The sequence below is a fragment of the Psammomys obesus genome, unplaced genomic scaffold (assembly GCF_907164565.1).
Source record: "Psammomys obesus unplaced genomic scaffold, mPsaObe1.curated_primary_1811, whole genome shotgun sequence".
NCBI lineage: Eukaryota > Metazoa > Chordata > Mammalia > Rodentia > Muridae > Psammomys > Psammomys obesus.
This window is the reverse complement of record NW_026590677.1, coordinates 7,139,857-7,160,371: the sequence shown is the minus strand read 5'-3', so window position 1 is coordinate 7,160,371 and position 20,515 is coordinate 7,139,857. Positions and strand designations below refer to the sequence as shown.

General features: G+C 36.7%; 1 protein-coding gene across 2 annotated transcripts in view; it reads left to right on the top strand.

Moving 5' to 3' along the window:
* The window catches only part of Pcdh19 (protocadherin 19), a 164,390-nt gene that overhangs the window by 52,003 nt on the left and 91,872 nt on the right, over positions 1–20,515 (top strand). For both annotated transcript variants that reach the window (XM_055608289.1, XM_055608290.1), the window contains exon 3: positions 17,775–17,833. In XM_055608289.1, the coding sequence (XP_055464264.1) occupies positions 17,775–17,833 (59 nt within the window). The remainder of the gene's footprint in view (positions 1–17,774; positions 17,834–20,515) is intronic.

Here is a 20,515-nt window from a genome sequence, read left to right as displayed (position 1 = left end):
GAGGTCTTCCTCTCCTTCCTTCTGATCCTAGTCTATCAGATCTCATCAGGAGTGGCTGCATTGCCATCTTCTGTGGCCTGGTACGGCTTCTGCCCCATTGGGGGGGGTGATCAAAGAGCAGACAAATCAGTTTATGTCAGAAGCAGGCCCTGTTCCCATTACTATGGACCCCAAGTGGACACTGAACTGCCATGGGCTACATCTGTGCAGGGGTTCTAGGTTATCTCCATGCATGGTACTTGGTTGGAGTATGAGTCTCTGGGAAGACCCCTGTGCTCAAATTTTTTGGTTCTGTTGCTCTCCTTGTGGAGCTCCTTCCTCTCCAGATCTTACTATTTCTCACTTCTTTCATAAGATTCCTTGCACTCTGCCCAAGAGTTGGCCTTAAGTCTCAGCATCTGCTTTGATAGTCTGCAGGGCAGAGCCTTTTAGAGGTGCTCTGTGGCAGGCTCCTAACTTGTTCCCTGTTTTCTTCTTCTTCTGATGTCCATACTCTTTGTCTTTAAGGATGGGGATTGAGTATTTTAGCCAGAGCCCTCCCTCTTGATTAGTTTTTTTAGGTGTACAGCTTTTAGCAGGTTTGTCCTATATTACATGTCTATATGAGTGAGTAAATACTGTGTGTGTCTTTCTGCTTCTGGGATAGCTCACTCAGGATGATCCTTTTGCAGTTCCCACCATTTACCTGCAAATTTCATGATTTCCTTGTTTTTCATTGTTGATTAATACTCCATTGTGTAGATGTACCACAGTTTCTGCATCCATTCTTCAGCTGAGGGTCATCTGGGTTGTTTCCATCTTCTGGCTATTACAAATAAAGCTGCTACAAACATGGTTGGACAAATGTCCTAATTATGTACTTGAGCCTCTTCTGGATATATGCCTAGGGGTGGTATAGCTGGATCTTGAGGAAGCGCTATTCCTAGTTGTCTGAGAAAGAGCCAGATTGATTTCCAGAGTGGTTGTACCAGTTTACATTCCCATCAGTAGTGGAGAAGGGTTCCCCTTTCTCCACAACCTCTCCAGCATGTGTTGTCACTTGAGTTTTTGATCTTGGCCATTCTGATTGGTGTAAGGTGAAATCTCAGGGTGGTTTTGATTTGCATTTCCTTGATGGCTTTAAATGTTTCTCTGCCATTCGATATTCCTCTATGGAGAATTCTCTGTTTAGCTCTGTTCCCCAATTTTTAATTGGATTACTTGGTTTGTTGCTTTTCAGCTTCTTTAGTTCTTTATATATACTGTATATTAGCCCTCTCTCAGATAGAGGGTTGGTGAAGAATCTTTCCTAATCTGTAAGCATTCCTTTTGTTTTGATGATGGTGTCCTTTGCTTTAAAGAAGCTTTTCAGTTTCATGAGGTCCCATTTATTGATTATTGCTCTTAAAGCCTGTTCTGTTGGTGTTCTGTTCAGGAAGTTGTCTCCTGTACCAATGAGTTGTAGGGTATTACCCAATTTTTCTTCTAACTGATTTAATGTGTCTGGTTTTATGTTGAGGTCTTTGATCCATTTGGACTTCAGTTTTGTGCAGGGTGATAAGTATGCATCTATTTGCATTTTTTTCTACATGTAGATATCCAGTTAGACCAGCAACATTTGTTGAAGATGCTATCTTTTTTCCATTGTATGGTTTTGGCATCCTTGTCAAAGATCAGGTATTCGTAAGTGTGTGGGTTTATTTCTGGGTCTTCTATTCAATTCCATTGATCCACCATTCTGTTTCTATGCCAGTACCATGCAATTTTTATAACTGTTACTCTATATTACAGCTTAAGATCAGGGATGGGGATACATCCAGAAGATCTTTTATTGTATAGGATTGTTTTAGCAATTCTGTGTTTCTTGTTTCTCCATATGAAGTTGAGTATTTTTCTTTCAATATCTGTAAAGAATTGTGTTGGTAATTTTATGGGAATTGCATTGAATCTGTAGATTGTGTTTGGTAAGATGGCCATTTTTACTATGTTAATCTTGCCAAGCCATGAGCATGAGAGATCTTTCCATCTTCTTATATCTTCTTCAAATTCTTTCTTCAGAGACTTGAAATTTTTTTTTTATACAAGTCTTTGACTTGCTTGGTTAGGGTCACACCAAAGTAAATTTATGTCTTTTGTGGCTATTGTGAAGGGTGTTGTTGCCCTAATTTCTTTCTTAGCCCTTTTGTCTTTTGTATACAGGAGTGCTACTGATTTTTTTTTTTTTTGAGTTAATTTTGTATCCAGCCACATCACTGAAGGTGTTTATCAGCTGTAAGAGTTCCCTGGTAGAGTTTTTGGGGTCACTCAGTTATACTAACATATCATCTGCAAATAGTGATCATTTGACTTCTTCCTTTCCAATTTGTATTCTGTTGATCTCCTTCAATTGTCTTATTGTTCTAGCAAGGACTTCTACAACTATGTTGAAGAGATATGGAGGGAATGGGCAGCCTTGCCTTGTCCCTGATTTCAGTGGAATTGCTTTAAGTTTCTCTCAGTTTATTTTTTTGTTGGCTATAGGCTTGCTGTATATTGGCTTTACTATGTTTAGATATGTGCCTTGTATCCCTGATCTCTCCAATACTTTAAACATGAATGGTTGTTGTATTTTGTCAAATGCTTTTTCAGCATCATGTGGTTTTTTTTCTTTCAGTTTGTTAATATGATGGGTCACACTGATGGGTTTCCATATATTGAACCACCCCTGTATACCTCGGATGAAGCCTACTTGGTCATAGTGGATGGTACCTTTGATATGTTCTTGTATTCGGTTTGCAAGTATTTTGTTGAATATTTTTGCATCAATGTTCATAACAGAGATTGGCGTGAAATTCTCTTTCTTTTTTTGGTCTTTGTGTGGTTTAGGTACCAAGGTGACTGTGGCTTCATAGAATGAGTTTGGTAATGTTCCTTCTGTTTCTATCATGTGGAATAGTTTGAAGAGAACTGGAATTAGGTTCTTTGAAGGTCTGGTAGAATTCTGCGCTGAAACCTGGGCATCTGGGCATCTGGTCCTGGGCTTTTTTTGAATGGGAGACTTTTGATGACCATTTCTATTTCCTTAGGGGATATAGGACTATTTAATTGATTTACCTGGTCTTGATTCAGCTTTGGTAAGTGGAGCCAATCAAGAAAACTGTCCATTTCATTTAGATTTTCAAATTTTGTTACATATAGACTTTTGAAGTAAGTCCTAATGATTGTTTGGATTTCCTCAGTATCTATAGTTATTTCCCCTTTTTCATTTCTGATTTTGTTGATTTGGATGGTGTCTCTTTGCTTTTTAGTTAGCTTGGCTAAGGGTTTGTCTAACTTGTTTATTTTCTCAAAGATCCAGCTCTTGGTTTCATCGATTCTGTGAATATTTTTTTTCCTAATTGTTTGATTTCAGCCCTGAGTTTGAGTATTTCCAGCCATCTACTCCTTTGTGGTGTGTCTGCTTCTTTTTTTTTTCCCCCTTGGGTTTTTAGGTGAGCCATTAAGTTGCTTGAATAAGCTGTCTCATATTTCTTCTTGAAGGCACTTAGTGCTATGAACTTTTCCTGTTAGCACTGCTTTCATTGTGTCCCACAAGTTTGGTTATGTTGTGTCTTCATTTTCATTGTATTCTAGGAAGACTTTAATTTCTTTCTTTATTTCTTCTTTGACTCAGCTGTCATTGAGTAGCAAGTTGTTCAGTTTCCATGTGAGTGTAGGCTTTTTGCTATTTCTGATGTTGTTGAGGTCCAGCTTTTTCCCATCGTGATCAGATAGGATACAAGTGATTATTTCAATATTCTTTTATCTGTTGAGGCTCGCTTCGTGACCAACCATATGGTCTGTTTTGGAGAAGCTTCCATGAGGTGCTGAGAAGAAGGTAGATTCTTTTGTGTGTGAGTGTAAGGTTCTGTAGATGTCTGTTAGGTCCATTTTATTCATGACCTCTGTTAGAGACATTGTTTCTTTGTTTAATTTTGTTTTGTTGACCTGTCCTTTTTTGAAAGTGGGGTGTTGAAGTCTCCCACTATTAATGTGTGGGGATATATGTGTGGTTTAAGTTTTACTTGATACTAGGCTCTGTACAATCAGTTGGCATACTGATACAGGATGTTTATTGAGAAAATTTAATTTTAATTGAGTCATTGAGATACATATTCTAAAACATTTTTAATTCTGTTAAATTGTAAAACACCCTCTTTGAAGAGTTATATTGCATTTAAAATTATTTGTTTTGCGTGCTAGGGATTAGTATGAATAAATGGAGGGCAGTAACTTTTTTACTATTTTTTTATTATTTTATTTTTTCATTAATTACACTTTTTTCAGTTTGTATCTCCCCCATAAGCCCCTCCCTCCTCCCCTCCTGATCTCACCCTCCCACCCCCTTCTTCACGCAGGGCACTAACTTTTTTAAGTTTATAAATGGTACTTGAACAAATGAAAAGGATGGAAAATTAAGGATGGGGTACATAAAATTTATGTTTTGATTTAGGCCATTCCTCTCTAATGTTTAAATTCTTGAGAAATGTTCAAACACACACTAGTCTCAGAACAAACAAACAAACAAACAAACCCAAAAAGCAAAAAACAAAGAAACAACCAAGAAAGAGTATATAAAATTTGGCATTCCTGATTCAGTCTCAGAGACAGGTGAGAGATATTCCTATACAAAATGGTTGATCAGCAGACACTTAGCCTATGAATGCCTGGTCTTTGCAAGTATCTGTGACAAACCTTGAAGATATAGTGCTAGGCTTGAAAGTGTCTGGCCCAGCTCAGGTAGCATATATGTAAGCAATACAAGGTATCATGTGATATGAGATTGGTGAGCATATTCTTTGTGTTTCTTTTTTTTTTTTTCTTTGTGTTTCTTTAGGTCACTGAATGTCGTATTTCAATACTGGAGAGTGCTGAGTCACAAGCCAACAGCTTTCTTCTGTATTACTGCTGCCACTAGAACTTTCTGTGGTGATATACATGGTCTAGAAAGAGAACTGTAACCACTAGCTGCATGTGCCTATTTACCTTTTGAAACCTGGTTCCTATGAGCAAAGAATGAAATGTAAACTTAATTGTGTTTTTGATAATTTACATACAAATTGCTGCATGCCTTTATAGAGTGCGGCTCTGAAGGAGTAGACACATAGTTGCTCCTGAGTGGGCTCTGGTATAACTGTCCAGTTCCTTAAACCTGTTTTCCTACCCACAGACTAAACTATCCTTGCAATGGCTTAGTTCCAGCTGACAGCTCTGAATTATGCATGCTAACGTGCTTTCTTTAACCCTGGAATAATTTTTTTTAAAGAAAAGATATTCTGTGACAGTTCAATCATAACAGAGGAAGGAAATGGGGTGAAAAAAAACTAGTTTATAAAGACTATTAAAATGCCTCTGATCTTACTTTTCACATGATTTTTGATAGTGTGAGGCCATTTCTACTCTCTTTAAGCTAGTTCTCATTCTCTATGACAAAAGAAAGATTGTTCATTATATTTTTGTTGATATAAGAAATAATACAAGAATAAGGCAATATATCCCAGCAAGAAAATGTAGAAAAAATATTCACAATGCTCAGTTAGAATTTAGTAGAAGTATAAATAACGATTCAAGAGAAAGCAAGCATATGAGCTGAAAATAAGACGTGTCACATGTCTGTGGAGTCACAGTTTTAGAAACCATTTGTACACATTATTCCTTTTGACCCTAATAACAACTTTATCAAGGTGGTTAGAACAGACATTTTCTTTTATCAGTTTATAAATTTGTAATTTAGGAAATTGAGAATTAGGGGAGATTCCATGATGTTAACAATCCTAACATCTAGTAATAATGTTTTCTGCTTTTATTTCAAAAGCTTTCTGGGATTTAAAAAATGTTCTAAGATCTTTTGTAAACTTAGAACCATATGTGTAAACTGTCTCCAGGGTGACTTTTGCCTTAAGTGTACATGGTTATACCAAGGAAAAACAATTTAAACATCCAAACACCACATATATTATTTATTTCCCTCATGAAAGTCTCTCCCTTTCCCTCTCCCTCTCCCTGTCTCTCTCTCTCTCTCTCTCTCTCTCTCTCTCTCTCTGTGTGTGTGAAGAAATAACTGCCACATCAATTTGTATTGATTTAAGCCCAGAAAAAATGTCTGTTTTTAAGAGGATGCAAGAGCTGGGCACAGTGTAACATATGTGGCATCAGGGCACTTGGTAGACAGGAGGAAGATGAATTTGAGGCCAGCTTTGATTACATGATATCATGTCTTAAAAAACCCATCAAAACAAAATAGAAAGAATCAAGCAAACACAGATATTGAGCTGTCCAGAATGAGGAGTGAGTATACTGTTAAGAATGATTGAAAAGAAAGGAGCTTTGAATCTACTTAAAAACAGATCAGGGAAGATCTGAAGAGGGAGGAAGCTAGTAGAATGTGGGCAAAAGAAGGGAGACATAAATGTCCAGGTTGAAGGTCTGTGCTGTCTGATGCAGCCTGGTGTTATGTTTCCAACAGTGGCTTTTTAATTTTTTACAAGAATTCTTCCTAGTTTTTTTGCTGCTGGGAATCTGATGTTAGAATTAGAGTGAAGAGTTCCACTGTCATTATTTCTTAATCTTCCTTTCAGGAGGAAATTTCTGGAGTTGTGTTCACTGTCCTTGGACTTGTCATGTTTAATCAGGCTGCGGACTTTTTTTTTTTTTCTTCTCCCAACTCCCAAGTATTATACTCAGTCATCCAGCTCTAATTACTTCCATTTCATTGCATTTTTCTAGAATCCTAATGAGGTGTGGCCTGGTAGTATGAGCATGGGACCTGGTGGGAATCATCTCAAATTCTAGTTGCAGATGTTTGATGCCCCTTTCTAGTAGAGGGTAAATCTCTTCACTGCCTCTGTCATGCCATTAGTAGAGTTAATATATTTATTTAGCTCATAATGGCAACAGGAGGGTTAGCTAGTTCATGTTAGCTAAAAAGCTTTCCGGAAAAGAATGGCAACTTTTGCTCATTGTGTTCACTTTCAAATGCTAATTCCTATTAATAGGAAGCACCTGCTCTATTACAGTCATTAAGCACCTCATAGAAGTCTTGCTGGCTGAATGATAAGCAAAATTTTTCAGTTTTGTGCCACGAGAGCTGCAGAAAATGTAGCTACTGTCAGCCCTAGTTTCCAACTTGGGTATATGTTTTCTGCCTGTCTAAAAATAATTCCTCTCTTTCATGGTTTCTGTAAGGTTTTATAATTCCGCTCTCTCTAGCAACCCTTTATATTTACTGCTACTGGTATGGAATGACTACTGTGTTCTCAGCTGTGGGGGGAAATGATGCCTTCCTATAAAAGCCTATTAAAACCTTCTGGAAACCTTGTGATAAAAGGTTCCATATGAACACAAGGTGCTTTACTAATTGCTGTGCTGTTGGTTCCTTCCATAACTGCATTACAGATTGCTAATACTTTGGCAATTTCAAGATGCTGATAACATCGTAGCTATTTTGTGAGGTGCAATAATGACTGCCTTGTGCATGGCTTCCAGTATTCCATATCAGAGAGTAGCCTTTTGCTTTGAATCTCTATCTTCAACGTTTGTCAAATTCTATATGCCCTCCACCTTAGACCTCTACCATACAGAAAATAAGGTCTGTTGAAATTTGGGAAGACATGGAGGGGTTTTGGAGAATGAGTTAACATTTTCATCACAACATTTGAATGTCCTTATAACGTCTCACTTAGGGCTCATAAAGTTTTTCCCCCTAATAGTGATTTCCTGCAATGCTTTCTTTTATCCCCAGAAACTGGAGACTACTGTGGCTTTGATTCAGCACCTAATAATTTGTACAGTGCGAAGTGCTCTTTATTTAAACTATAGTCATAATTAAGAGGTTGGCAAAGTTAAGCAACCATGAAACCCCAATTTTGAGAAATGCTTATTGTGCCTTATTAAATGTGAAATTAGTACCTAAACAGTCAAAAATAACCTATGTATATGTTTTTGGCAGAAAATACATGTGAATGCTGTGTGTGCACATGCTTCTCTCCATTCATCCCACTATGCTAAGAGCCTTCCCTGCTTGCGGTAGCATTTAAAGAGAACCATGGCAGGTCTCATTGAACACAAACAAGAAAACGATCTATTGTATTGTATCTAATTAGAAAATACCAATAATAGAAGATAAGGCACTCACTATTTCTAAGATGGGAGATTGCAACTGTTTTTTGTTTGTTTGTTTGTTTTTGTCAGCATGATCAACAAGCTGGTACAAGGGAAATGGATTTAGAGTAATATGCAAAAGACTGTTACTTTTTTACTCATAAATAAGTTTGTCGTGGCAACTGGGTTTTAAGTGATGTATAATCTAAATAACGGGGTTAGGGTTGGAACTGAATTTGGGGTGTTGTTTTGGCCCACAGGCACAGGGCCACCTGCAACTTACCCTCCAAATGTTTTGAAAGTCTTTTCAGCTGACACGTCTTGCTCAGTAGAAATTATACTTTGCAGGCAGCCAGGGCTCTATAGCTGCTAAATAATAGTAGGGAATTGAGGAACTGGTAAAGTAAAACTTAATGGAAAAGAATGAACCACCTCAGGTTCTGAGAGTGCTGGGACTTCTCTGAGCCAGAGATGCTCAAAGATCAGCTGGATCCAAAGTAACTCTTACTGTGGATCCCTGATTGTCATTGCTGGTGGGAGGTCTTATATGGATTTTTTTTTATAATATTGAGGAACAAGTAGATTTCTTATTATATATCAGTTTTATAAAATCATAGCTACTGAAATTGAAACCACTGCATAAACTATCACAAGTTGTCTTAGTTCATGTTCTAAATATGGTTGCTGTTGCCTCCAAATGACAATTGAAATGCTCATCAAGTTACCAGGGAAGGAAGTCACTCATTCCTAGATCCCTTAGCTTATATGACTGGGCCCTCCAGCTAGGTCTGAGGACCTGCCTTTAGTTAGTGTGCTGAATGCCAAGATTTTTGTTTTCCTTTGTCTAATTGCTAGACTACACTTTACTCACCCCTTGATTAGAGGCAGCCATGAAATGTCACTCTGAGTACAAACAAGTATGAAACAGGCTGCTTACTTCACTGTTGATGTTATGAGTCTTTGTTTTCCATTTCAGTAGTAGGTAATGGCAGGAATAGTGTTCCTAGTGGTTTTCTTGTCTCCCTTGTTCTTTCGTCCTGTTCCAACTGAGTTAATGTTTAAAATGGCTGTAGTACTTAACCTGTGTGTTTGTTTTCTTGGCTCTTAGAGGATGAGGGGTAACAGTTGGCACCTGCTTTTAAAGAGCTTTGATATTTGGAGATGAAAGCATTCTGTGCTAGTGCTTGCTTGCAAAATACCTTTAATGTGTTGTAACTCCATATTTGGAATGGTGCTTTGGCTCCAGGATTTGCTCACATGTGGTTGATAGCTACTTAATCCTGAGTTGAGTTTTGTTTATGTGGAATGATATAGTTTGCCTTCTATGACTTCATTTTGTTTACTCTTAACCTGCATTTACTATGAGTCGCCTTATTGATTTTGAATTTTTACAAAACCATAGGCATTAAGAGAACATTCTGCATAAAATCCTGATCACAGCATATTACATCCCATCAAAGACTTTGTGACATGTCCAAGGACCTTATTCAGAAGCATGTATTTGCTTGCCTGATGGCACCAAATTTAACCTAGTCTTTCAGCAGGACTTTTGCATTAAAATTGCACAGATTTCCGTAGAAAACTACAAAATTTATTAAGAGATATTTGTTGGAAAAAGGTCATGGGTTGCGTTTCAAAAGATACAACTTCAACCTTAAACAGAAGACCTCCAAAAGGCTCTGCCCTGCAGACTATCAAAGAGATGCTGAGACTTATGGGCAACCTTTTGGCAGAGTGCAGGGAATCTTATGAAAGAGGTGGGAAACAGTAAGATCTGGAGAGGACAGAAACTCCACAAGGAGAGCAACAGAAGCAAAAAATCTGAGCACAGGGGTCTTTCCTGAGACTGATACTCCAACCGAGGACCATGTATGGAGATAACCTAAGACCCCTGAACAGATGTAGCCCATGGCAGTTCAGTATCCAAGTGGGTTCCATTGTAATAGGAACAGGGACTATTTCTGACATGAACTGATTGACCTGCTCTTTAATTAATTCCCCCTTAGGGGGAAGCAGCATTACCTGGCCACAGATGAAGACAATGCAACCACTCCTGTTGAGACCTAACTGACTAGGATCAGAAGGAAGGAAAAGAAGACCTCCCCTATCAATGGACTTGGGGAGGGGCATGCATGCAGAGGGTGGAGGAAGGGAGGGATTGGGATGGGAGGAGGTAGGGAACCACAGGAGGGATACAAAGTGAATAAAGTGTAATTAATAAAGAATTAAAAAAATAATAGTGTTTTTACCTAAGCCATCTCTGTCATATTGAGGTAGTGTCAGTAAAGCTTTGAATGATCATGAAAGGATGCTACAAAGGAAACTCTTCCAGTTCAATTTGTTGAATGTTAATGTAATAGCCCATTTTGCCCATTGACAGTCCTCTTCTGATATGCAGTGGTATCCTACCATTCTTTATCATATGCAGAAGTGTAGGTATTGCACTGTTAGGGTTTTTTTTAAAAGTCTACATGGATGAATACTTATCTTCTTATAGAATTTTTATTTACCATGATTTAGAAAAAAATGTCATGGATTATCAGTTCCATTCATAGACATGTTCAAAGTACAGATGGGTTTATGTGGGCATAAACACTCACTTACATCAACTTTTATCCCTGACAGTAGAATCTAGGCTGTGTGTATTTATGAGGTTGATGCTGGGGAATGTAAAAGAATGGATTGTAGCTACAGAAGACAGTATGCAGCATGAAGGCATGTGAAGAAAATAGGATCATGTTGGGTTAACAGAACTGATCATCTACCTTCAGAAGTCAGTAGGTTCATTATTTATCACATCCATTTTTTCCCTCTCTGGAGATTCTTAAAGCATCATGCTGATTCTTTCTAAATATCCAAGATTGTAGCAAATGGTATAGGTTCCTCAAAAAAGAGCCTATGACTCAGTTGAGAAAGAAACTGACATACTTTATGTGAAATAGTCACAGACATTAAAATGCATAATTGCATGCACAACATGTAAGCAGAGTATGAAAACATGATAAGCAACATAAGATGATCAGTGATAGACATGTACTAGGCTTGAGAGAAGTTAGGAATGAGAAAATAAAGGAATTATTCTGGATAAGTAAGCACAGTTTTTTTTTTGTTTTTTTTTTTTAGATTTAATGTTAGTTATAACAAGGAATAATGTCAGGTTTTGAAAACAGAAGTGTTGTGATGACAGTAATGGGCAAGAATGATTATCCAAACAGCATTTTGCACAATAAGCTGAATCATAAAACAAATAGAAATGTAGCAACAGTGTCAGAAGGTGATACAGACTGTGGAGATGGTACTAAAAGACAAAATCATGAGCTAGTCCTGAAGTCTGTAACAATTTTACAATGTATTTGATAGAAATTATATGTTTCTTACATTTATGATGTGTGTTATGCACATGTAAAAAGTGCAAAGACCATTTTTTTCTATGTGAGTCACCCACCATGATCAAGTTGTTAAGGTATGATTTATTTCTATAAATTACTTATTTAATTCCTTAGATTCCATTACAGTATCATGTATACAAGTATATGCATATAGGTAGCTATCTGTCAATTGTCCTGTGTACATTTGTTAGACTGATGATCTCTTGAAGGAAGTCTATTAGCTTGAGAGTGCCTAGAAGTCAAGGGTGCTTCTTAGCCTAAGCAATTGGTACATATGAATTCATCCATATTGAGTGGATGAATTAATGAGTTAGTTTATAAGAATCACTTTTTTAGGAGCCTAGACATTTTGAGCTTGAAAGGAAATACTAACTCATTTTGGTTAATCTCACTTTGAAGATGGATAGATTAAATTCTCTGGGAATAAAATGATCAGTCCAGGGTCATCTGGGAGTGAGTAACAACCATGGGTACAAAATTTAGGTTTCCCCTTGACAACACACTGTTCTTTATAATAAAATTATGTGCGCGTGTGTGTGCATGTGTGTGTGCCTATATGTGTGTGTGCACATGTGTATGCAGGCAATTGTACATGCCTGCTTGCTTGAAAATGTGTGCATTTGTGTGTCCAAACTGGAGCTTGGTTGTATAAAAAGCATCATACTTACAGTATATGGTTAGTAGTTGTCTTTCCTAGTGGTAGGAACTCTGGAAGGTGCCTTTTATTTTGCTGCCAGTAATTCCTCTTTTAACCATTGGTGTGCGGTAGATGAGTCTTTGAAAATACATTCTAGCTGGAGGCATGTTGACTTTGCTGCTCCGCAGAACTTACATTTTCATTTTTATGTGTTAGGCATAGGAAGCAGGGAAAAGTCATTTGTCAATTCATTAAAAATAACCTTGTGAAAGAATTGTCTTTTGAATATCTAAATCAGTATTCAGTTTTGGAAAAGGTTATGGGTCTTTTCATCATTGATCAGTAGACACAATTATTATTATTGAAAGTGAGCTGTTAAGAAAATAAGCCGAGGGCTGGAGAGATGGCTCAGCCGTTAAAGGCTAGGCTCACAACCATAAATATAAGAAAATAAGCCGCAATTAAAAATCACTTTGCTGTGCATCTGATTTGGGGTTGCAGTTTCACAGTTTGTATTGCTTGGATGAGTTAAGAGTTATCCATTTAAAAAGAGTGAATTGCAGATGTAATCCTCCTCAGTTTGGTGGAATTTGAAAGTGCAATTTAAAAGATTGTTCATTCTTTTCAAATACAAATCTTTAGGTCTGAAAATTTCTGTTTTAATCCCAAGGTCTGAAACCTTTTTAAAGCTTGTTGTAGTGGCCTGGGGATTTGTGCTGCTGGACAAAGAGTCTAGTCCTGGACATCTGCATTTATTGGGCTTCTTTCTCCTTAGGGTTTAAGTCTCTTCTAGTGATAAATATGGTGCTAAGAGAGCTGCAGTCACTCTTCCAGAGAGTAGGGCACAACTCAGTGAACTGTAAAAGTAATACAAAATGACAATTAAAGTAGGGCATTCTCTGATACCTTGAGGGCCTGACAAAGTGAAAGTATTTAACTTCTGATGTGCCAGACTTATTCACATAGAAACAACATATCACCCACCCAAACTCTCACTCCAAATTTCATATATCTGGAAAGGTGATGAGGATAGAAAGTAGCAAACAAAAGAAGGCAAAACCCAAACAAACCACAAAACCCAAAACACTGCACAAAAGTCTACATATTGAAGACAGTGTAATTTCTATTTTAGAATCACAACTCTATGCTCTCTACTCACAACTTATTAGCTCATTTTCTAGACTATGTTCAGACATTCAATTTTATAGTTTCAAAGAACACATTGGAGTAAAAGCATCTGAGGCAAAGTGTCAGAAGGGTCCTGAGAAGCAGCAACAGTTAGGGTTCCACTTCAAGTTAAAGCTGCAAGTCCCCCCCAAAATAGTGGTTTGAGGTCACTGAGGGTATAGTTTAAACCCACATGTTTCTGTATTGTATGTATAGATGGGTACTCAAATAACGAAGGAAAGGTTAAAATTATGCTTTTTATACTTTAAAGAGGGCAATTTGGTGATACTTTTCTGGAACAAGTAAGAAAGGTCAAGGTAGTAAGGTTGTTTCAGTTGTTAGAGGAGAAATGCCCTATCCTCTGGGCATCTCAGTTATCCAGAAATATTTATTCTTTAATCACTTTAAAATGACCAAAGTTTTACTAAATCAAGACCAACTAAGGAGTCTGCTCTTGGGGAATTCCTAAGGGAAAAAAGGCTTCTGGATAGAGAAAGAATTTGTGGGTACATTGGGTGATTTCAAAAGTGACATTTTCCACCAAGACTAGAAATAAAAGTTTGCTTGACCCATTTTTTAATGTCAAAATTACATTTTCAGAAACAAATGTTGTTCTTGTCTGTTTACTATGTTTTTGTGTTAACCTGGCTGTCTCATCAGAGATGGGGACATTTTCTAGTGAAATTAATGTGACATTTAGAGAAAATGTTTTCTCTCAAATGTTTCATGTTACTTGCAATTTAGAATAGTTAGAGTTGGGACTAGAATAATGTCAAGCAAATTTTGATTAAATAAGGCTAACCAGGAGCTAATATATTCACACACAAAAGGAAAGTTCTCTTATTATTTCTTGAAAAATCTGTTCCTTCTGTGGTTCTTTATCCTACATTGAGATCACCTTAACTGACAAACTTATACAAGTGCTACCATATACTCAACTGGGTTTGTATTAGCAAACATGAGACATTTGGCCACTAGTTCTTTGTTGAAGACACTTGGACTTTGCCATGGTGGTACTTTTGATTTACTGGAAAAACGTTAGAAGTATTATGAATTCCAGGCTAATTGTCTCAGCATCTTTTGTAGATGGTACTTTTAAAAAGTTTCTGAGATGATTCTGATGTGCATGTGTAGCTGAGAAATACCCATTTAAGATGTGCAAGCTGTCTCAGTTCATTAAGACAAGATGCTTTCTTACTCAGCTTGCTCTATCACTCTTTATTCCGTCAGATGAGGAAAAATTGGCTTTTTCCATACACAGCCATTAGATTTGAGTACACACATGGGCCCAGTATGAGACAGAACTTTTTCTTCTTTTGTATATACACACACATGCACACACACATGTATGTATGTATGTACGTGTGGTATGCTTGCATGTTTGTATAGGATCGAGGGTGATGTAAGGTGTCGTCCTCAGTCACTCTCCACCTTATTCATTGAGGCATGCTCCTCACGGAACCAGGTTATCATGGTTTCAGCTAGTCTGGCTGGTTAGCATGATTCTAGATATTCCTTGTCTTTGCTTCTCAGATGATTACAGGTAGGCTGCTATGCCCATGTGGATTTTATGTAGGCCTAGGGCATGCAGACTCTAGTATTCATGCTTGTACAATAAATGCTTTACTTGCTAAGGCATATCCTCAGCCTAAACTAGAATTCTTGATGCTAATAAATATAGGCCCATAATAAAATAAACCTTTGTGGCCAGGTAAATCAGTTGTTCTGAAATACTGTTCTGTTCTCATGTGAATGATTCTGTTGCATAGGTTGTTCCTGTAATTACAATTCAGCTACTTTGGGGAATGAAACTGACTGTAAAGGTAAAAGAGAATGGATGAGTTAGAATAGTCCCCTTCATCCTGAGAACATTGTTTCTATAATCTGTTTTATTAAGATGCAGCATGGTCCATCTGCTGGTTTGGGTTATAGAACTTTCAGAGTTGGAGTTCAGTATCACAAGACTGGGAAGTTTACTCAACAAATTTAAAGAAGAAAGAAAGAGGAAGCTGATATAGTTCACTTATATTCTACTGGTTTGAGTGGCATATCATACCTATTGTATCTGTCAGTGGTTAGCCAATTTGTGAACCTTGTTGATTGGTGAGAATTGTTAGTCATTATAACCAGGACTTCTAGAATTTTCTCTACTACTAACTCTGACTGTGAATGGGATACCTCATGGTGAGATAGATTATTCCCTTAGAAGTCAAATCTAGTACAGTCAGCAGAGATAACATTTGTATGTTTATTCTTCTCTGCTCAAACATGTGTTTCTTGCATGGGGCCTGGAGGTCAGGTCATCATAATGCTTACAGATTTGATGCCTTCATCTGTACAAATTTTCTCCTGGAAAATGTTTTTCTTAACATGATGGCAGCTTGGGATGTTGCTCCTGATTTTCCTGCAAGGCCAATAAATACCTTCTGCTTTTCTTTTTGCTAGTGATTTAGTATATTTATGGATTTTTTTTTTTTTTTTTTTTTTTTTTTTTACTTTACTTGTAAAGATTCAGTAAGTTTGGACAGGGACTTTTTTTTTCTGGAATGAAGTAGTTTCTCTTTCTTCTTCTTTTTTTTTTAAGTTTCTCTTTCTACTTACAATGTCAAGCTCCATAGAAAGCAGTGCCCTTGTGGAATCTCATTATGCGTCTTAATAAATGCTGTTGAATTTCTGTTTTTATATTCATGTTGCATTGGTTTGTATTTCACATAGGGGAAAACTGAGGCATGAAAAATTAAGCAATTTAACAAAGATTTATGAGTGAAACAAAGAAGTCATGGAATATTTAATCAGTTCCCCATTTTCACAGGATAGCATGATTTTTAGGTACTGATAACTTCATATGAATTTGCTCAAATATTTCTAGGTTAAGTTAGTTCTGAGTGACTTATTATCACAAATACTAAGACCATATTCCCAATTCAGATTCAAGTTTGCCATCTCCTCCACCAACTAATTTTGTTACAACCTCAGTATTTACTTACTAATCAATAAATTAGAAATGCACTAACCATTTTAAATTTTATTATTTCAAACTATTTCTTCCAATATCACTAAAACTTACTTGTGTTTTAGACAAAGAGTATCTAAATATTTATGTAAAATCAGTGTAAGTAGATATTGTATAGTCTGTCTTCATGTGAGAGCTGTGTAGGAAACATAGATATGTCTAACTACTGGACACTGTTGGGTTTTTGTTTCTTTCCCAATTCTCTCTCCTTTTTTTTTCCTCCCGACTATTCCATGCCAATTTTCTACCTACTTTAGATATCTAGGGTCCTTACAGATTGTTGGCTGTTTAGTGTTCATGTGCTACCTGGATCTGCTATTACATGTCTCATTTTTTCCTCTATCAAACTGTGAATCTTTGAATGCAAGGACTGAAACTAACAGCATAGTATAGTCAACATCTGAAAGGTAGTAAACTTGCTATTTTGTTCTCTAAATAGCTATTGTATCTCTATTTCCAAGCACTTTCAGTTGAAGTGATTGCAGAAGACCTCAAAAGAATGGCAGGAATAGCTGAATGGCAGGATGGAGGAGGAGATGTATTTGGGCATTTAGAGTTCATACAAAGGTGCACTAAGTGTTGTGCTTTTAACATTGGGTGTAAGATCAAGTTTTCTAGGATACTGATTCCAGTATAGATGCTTCTTTGGCTTCTGATCATTCTAAGGCTGACTTCCTTCAACCTACCCAGACTCCTGGTGCTCAAAAGCTGTTTTCTCATCTATTTAATCTGGAAGATACCCTGCATTTGTTTTTGAAAAGCTCTTGCTCCAGCCAGCTAATACTGTAACCAGATTAGATGGTAATGTTTTAATGATAGGAGTTGAGACAAGGGTTTGCTTGCAAACTTCATGTTTCACATGAAAAGCCTTGGTATCCCCTGTGGAGTGCCCTTCACCCTATTTTGGACATAATACTTGTTTGCCTTTATACCTGTGATAAAACAAAAGGCATCCTGTGTAACTGATGCTGAGCAAATGTCTTAAAACAAATGGAAGTGCAGAGTTTAAATACACAGTAGGACATTACCTTGCTGCATTTCTATATCTTTGGAATAAATATTTTAACATGTTAATTGTCTACTTATAATAAAAATTACCTTTGAACTTATAGTCAATTTGATGGGCATAAAATGATCTCCACTGGGGAATGGGAAGCAATTAGTTTCTGTACCGATTGTGAGTCATACTTTCTTTTTTCTCTAAGTGGTTACATGGTCAGTAGCCAGCCATATTCTAGAGAATGTTTCTATCAAGTCTGCCATGGTCTGCAGAAGTGGGCTACTCCTTTCTGAGGCCTTTTGGAGCCCCTAAAGAAAGTGTTTATTAAACTGCTGCCCAGCTACCGCTTTGCTTTCAGATTCATTAATTGTTTTTTTTTTTTTTTACACAGTGAAAAACAAACTTTTTTTTAATAGAACACTTGGACTGTTATTATGGATCATCTTTTAATCTTTTTCTTTCTCATTGCAGACTGAAAACTATTCTTTTGACTCTAACTACGTGAATAGCCGTGCCCATTTAATAAAAAGGTAGGTTGGTTTGCTTTCACATGTCTACTGATTAGCTGGATTTAATATAAAAATAAAAACATTAATCTTTAAGAAGTATGTCCTTCTGGGTGTTGTGATGAATGCCTATGTACTTGTGCTAGGAAGTGTGGGAAATGTAGAGAAAATATTTAAAAACTGAGAATCTCTGTTAATTACATCACACAAAGAGAATCATTGTTGGTTTTTCATCATATTTTTTTTCCATCAAAATACATGCAAAATTAAAAGTGAAATTAGGACAACATAAAATATTTTACTGGAGATTTTTAGAGCTAATATTCCAAGAGGGTTCCCTAGTAAGGGCATCAGGGGCTGTCTCTGATATAAACTCAGTGGCTGGCTTTTTGATCATTTCCCCATGGGGGTTCAGCCTTGCCAGGCCACAGAGGAAGATGATACAACCAGCCCTGATGAGACCTGATAAGCTAGGGTCAGATAGAAGGTGAAGAGGTCCTCCTCTATCAGGGAACTATAGAAAGGGCATAGGAGGAGAAGAGGGAGGATGGGTGGGACTAGGAGGAGATAAGAGAGGGGGCTACAGCAGGGATACAGAGTGAATAAATTGTAATAAATGAATAAATTAAAGAAATATTAAAAAAACTTTCAAAATCATACTGATAGCCAAATATTTGATGCTACTCAGTTTAAATAATAAGAGTATTCAACTTCTGTTCTCTTTTGGAGTTCACAGTATGCTCTGAGATTGTTATTATTTTGACAGCTTTTAAAATATCTAAATGTATATTAAATAACAGATAAAATATCTTTTATAATGCTTTCTAGATGAGAGAGGAAAAGGATAATTTCCAATTTTATACTTGTTAAGATGTTTTGAATTGTTTCAGATGAAATCTGAATTTTGTATGGTTGGTTGGTTACAATTTAGTTGTATACTGAGTATGGAGTAGAGGTGAATATTTACAAGATTCCACATGGTATCATAGGCCCTAAATTCTTGCAATGGGAAAGAACAAGACAGTAGGAGATCCTGTAAGGAGGCAGAACTAAGCAAAGGAGAGAACTTGACCATTCAGATGGTGCCTTTATTGCTCTTTCATTTAAATAGACTCTTGAATGATCCAGTGGTTATTCTGCAGTTGAAATTGAACACTGAGTATGTTTGTTAAAATAGTAGCAATAAAACAGAGGAGCAAATAGTATATTAGCACTGCAGTGAAAAAAAAATCCTTGAAAATTCTATTATTTTGTTGGTTGTAATCTGATAAATTTATATAACTGTAAGAGTGGTAGTCAGGGGGAAAACAAAAATCCTTTTTTGTTGTACAAGAAACTCAGATTCATACCTAATTTAATCTATGATACTGCAGTAACCTACCCCTAACTATGGTAGATTAATCTATACTGACTTGGGATAGCTTGTAACCTTAAATGATAATTATTAGTCATCTTAAAATGGCTACCTTTGTATTACCAATCATAGTACAATTTGGAAAAAAAAATGGAGTTGTTGGGAAGAATCCTCTGAACAAAAGGTAGGGAATTGAAAATTACCTAAGAAATATTTTTTAGAAGAAAAGAAAAAGCCTCTATATATATAGTGATAAAACGGGCTTTGCAGGAAAATACTGCTTTGTTTTCTGTTTCAGGACTGTTATTTTCAAAGCTTCTTTTTGAACTGGTAAAAACAGTGGCTTGCTTGATCGTTACAGGTCTCTGGAGCTACCTGCTTCTGGGTACCTAGAAATTCTCTGACTAGGTTAAACTGATAATACAAACCTGATTTTCACAGCCTGGTAGAAGGCTAAGACTCCGGGGGACCTGTACATCTTAGATCAGCTCCAAATATCAAACTTACAAGGCTTACTTATGAGATAAAGACTTATGTTAAAGCATTTAGCTTTAGAGATACATGCAATTTCCACAGGAGCTTTGAAACTCACTCAAAACTCTGATTTTGATTAATTACTTTAGATGTACTTTTATACACACTTGTGCACAAAAGCTACATTCTCGACTGAATGGGCTCATGGGGGAAATATCTCTAGATGTGGCCTAAAATCAAAGATAGCAGTTTATTTACCAGTGACCACCTGATTAAGAAGAAACATCTGAAAGCTTGCATACATACACACTTTTGTCAGTTTCTTTTTATAGAACTATGGTGGTTTTGAGAAAGTTTGAAGGTCTTTATGGGGAGAGTTGCATTTAAATGCATGCCAATACTTTTGTACAGGATATTCTGTGTGCTATTCTTTTCTGGAGAATAAGCATTACAAGTGCAAAATCAGTATGAAATGACAGTGGTGACTAATGCTAACACTGACCCCAAGGGATCAAATGGTGGGAAAAATGATTAACTGTTTACCAAGATGTTTAAGACCCCTGTTCGAAAAAAAGCTCCTAGACAAGAAATTCTGAATCTTGTTATCAGTCATCATTAATTTTATTTGGAAATTTCTGAATTTTTAAAATGCTAAGTAAAGTTCAGCCTAACACTTAGAATAAGTTTTCCTATACATTTCCCCCCCATTTTACACTCAGTTTCCAGTTATTCAAGAACATTTATTGGAATGTTGTTTTGGGCTTCCTTGGCCAGACTGTATACACAGACACTTTTTTACTTTTATTTTTAAATTTTTATCACTTATTACAATTTATTCAATTTGTATCCCAACTGTGGTTCCCTCCCTCATCTCCTCC